Here is a 2919-nt window from a genome sequence, read left to right on the forward strand (position 1 = left end):
CGAGCCTCCAGGACCGCGGGGTGCTTGCGGCGGGGAAGCGGGGCTTTATCCAGCGCCGACCCCCCAACACGCAGCAGGCGGTTCCAGGCGTAGCCGGGGGCATCCGAGCGCCGGGGGAACGGGCAGCGCCTTTCCTCGAAAGCAGCCCCGCTGGGGGCGGGGGCCGCGCTCCCCGGGGACCAGGGCCGGACCAGGCAGCCCCTTCCGTGCCCCGCGGGGGCTGCGGCAGGCGACGGGCGCCACGTGATGCCGGTGCGGCCGTATAAAGGCCTGGGGAGCGCTGGCAGGAGGCGCAGAGTGGGAGCGTTTCCACCGGGTCCCAGCTCGGGAGGGGTGGGGAGGGGGGAGCCGCCTTCCCAACTTCTGCCCTCCCCCCTCCCTCTTCCCCCGCCCCCCCCCTCCCCCCCGCCCAGCCAAGGACCCGCCGCACCCCCCGCTTCCCCCCCCCCCCCTTTTTTTCTCTCTCTCCTTTTATTATCATTATTACTATTATTTATTATCGCTGCTTCCAAGCTCCCTGCCCAGCCTCCGGGCGTCCCGTTCCTCCGCCCCCGCCCCGCGCCCCCTCCGCCGCCCCTCCCTCCGCAGCCACCACCCCGCAGCCCCGCCGCGGCCCCGCCAGCAGCGGCGCGGAGAGCGGGGCGCGGAGCGGCGGCGCCGGGGCGCGGAGTCCCAGCGGCGGCCGCAGCCCGCCGGCACGGCCCCGGGCCCATCCCGGGAGCCGCCGCTAGGTGGGGGGGGGAGCCCGGCCCCGGCCGCCCCGGCCGCACAACAATGACTTTGGGCAGCAGCGGCGGCGGCGGCTGCGGGATCATGTCCGAGCGCTCCCCGGAGGAAGAGCCGCTCTCCGAGGTGGAGGACGCGGATATCGACGTGGTGGGCCCGCCCCAGGATGGGGGCAAGTACAGCGAGGACGAGGAGGAGGAGGAGGAGGAAGACGAGGAGGAGGAGGACGAGGAGGACGGCGGCGATCCGCTGGGGCTCGCCCTGCCGCGGAGCGGGGCCGCCAAGTCGCGCATGGGGGGGTCCCCGGAGCGGCTCTCCCCCGCCGGCGGCTCGGAGCCGGCGTGCGCCCGCGGCGCCGCGCCCGGGGAGAAGGCGCCCGCGGGCGGCGGCGGCGGCGCGGGGGGGAAGAACCCGCTAGTGAAGCCTCCCTACTCCTACATCGCCCTCATCACCATGGCCATCCTGCAGAGCCCCAAGAAGCGGCTGACGCTGAGCGAGATCTGCGAGTTCATCAGCGGGCGCTTCCCCTACTACCGGGAGAAGTTCCCCGCCTGGCAGAACAGCATCCGCCACAACCTCTCCCTCAACGACTGCTTCGTCAAGATCCCCCGGGAGCCCGGCAACCCGGGCAAGGGCAACTACTGGACGCTGGACCCCGAGTCCGCCGACATGTTCGACAACGGGAGCTTCCTGCGCCGGAGGAAGCGCTTCAAGCGGCAGCAGCAGCTGCACCCGCCGCACCCCGAGCTGCTGCTGCGGGCCGGGGCCGCCGACCCCGCCGCCTTCCTGCCCGGCTTCGCCTACGGACCCTACGGCTACAACTACGGCCTGCAGCTCCAAGGCTACCCCCACCACCACCACCACCACCCCGGCGGAGGCGGCGGCGGCGCCGCGGGCGCCTTCCCCTTCCCGGCGCCGCACTGCCCGTTACCGGCTCCGCCGCCTCCCGCCGCCGCCTCCGTCTTCTCCGCCGCCTCGGGGCTGCCCTCCTTCCTGGGCGGCGAGCTGAACTGCAGGAAGTCCTTCTACCACCCCCAGCTGAGCCCCACCGCCCTGCCCGCCGCCCTCCTCCAGACCCTGAAGCCGGACCCCACGCCCGCCGGCGGTGGCGGTGGCGGCGGCGGCGGCAGCAGCGGCGGCAGCACCAACCACCCCTCCCGGCCCTCTTTTTCCATAGACAACATCATCGGGGGGGCCGTGCCCCCGCCGCCCAGCACCAACCCCAGCGCCGCGCCCGCCGCGCCCTACCCCGCCGGACAGGCGGGCCCCCCGGCGCAGGTCCTGGCCGTGCTGAGCCCCGCCTTGGCCCCGGCGCAGCCCCAGGTCAGCCTGGCACACGAGCCGCTCCTGCAGCCGGCCCAGAACTTTTCCAGTAAAATCACGACCCTGAGCAGCTGTCATTTTTAAAGTGGGATGGGGATGGGGATGGGGGGGGGGGGGGGGGGGGAGAGAATTGCGAAGCAAACGGCCCCTTCCCAGCTCTCCCCCCTCCTCCGAAACCGCTCCCCTTCCCTCTCCCCGTCCCTTCATCTCCTCCTGTTGTGTTTTAAGGTAGGAAATCTCTCTTTTTTTTTTTTTTTAATTTTTTATTTTTACTTTATTTCCAGGCTCCGTGGCATCCAGATCTGTTTGTGTCTCTTTGCTAGGGGGAAAAAAAAAAAAAAAAGGGGTGGGGGGGGGGGGGGGGGGGGGGGGGGAAGAATAACACGATTTTGTCCCGCAAGCGCCAAAGCGTATTTATAAAGTGGCCATAACATAAGCTGGGACCTGGGCTGGTTGAACACGCAACGTCTTGCGGGGTGTGAGGAGGGTATAGTAAGAAAGAAACGGTCTTAGGGTTGGAAATGTTTCCTTTGAGAGGTGCGGGTTTTCCGCGGGGGTCCGCCAAATCGCCTGGGAAAGTGACCAGGGAAGTTGTATACGCCCCCAGCCGCAACGAGCCCGTTTTCGTTCCTGCAAGTCTCTCTCCCGGGCGGTTTTGCCGTGTGTGTGTCTTTCTCCCCGGCTCTCAAAGAAAATGTTTTAATGGTTCGATCTTATTTTTAGTTTCTTTGAAGCTTCGGGTTTGGTTTTAAAAGGCACTGTTTAGGGTTTCTTTATTTTTAAGAAGAAGAAAAGTCGGTGAAACTCAGGACTGCGGTTTATTTTTTTTTCTTTTTTTTTCTTTTTTTTTTTTTTTTTGCCCCCCCCCCC

The 2919-nt window shown here is 67.2% G+C and overlaps 1 protein-coding gene across 1 annotated transcript; it reads left to right on the forward strand.

Annotated features, from left to right (window-relative positions):
• Nucleotides 1–774: 774 nt before the first annotated feature.
• Nucleotides 775–2133, forward strand: FOXD2 (forkhead box D2). The gene is given in 3 exon segments (XM_086463320.1): nucleotides 775–1567; nucleotides 1570–1613; nucleotides 1615–2133. Coding segments are annotated over 3 exon segments (1356 nt in total).
• Nucleotides 2134–2919: the final 786 nt, after the last annotated feature.

Source organism: Leptosomus discolor, chromosome 3 (assembly GCF_034619465.1).
Source record: "Leptosomus discolor isolate bLepDis1 chromosome 3, bLepDis1.hap2, whole genome shotgun sequence".
Taxonomy (NCBI): Eukaryota; Metazoa; Chordata; class Aves; order Leptosomiformes; family Leptosomidae; genus Leptosomus; species Leptosomus discolor.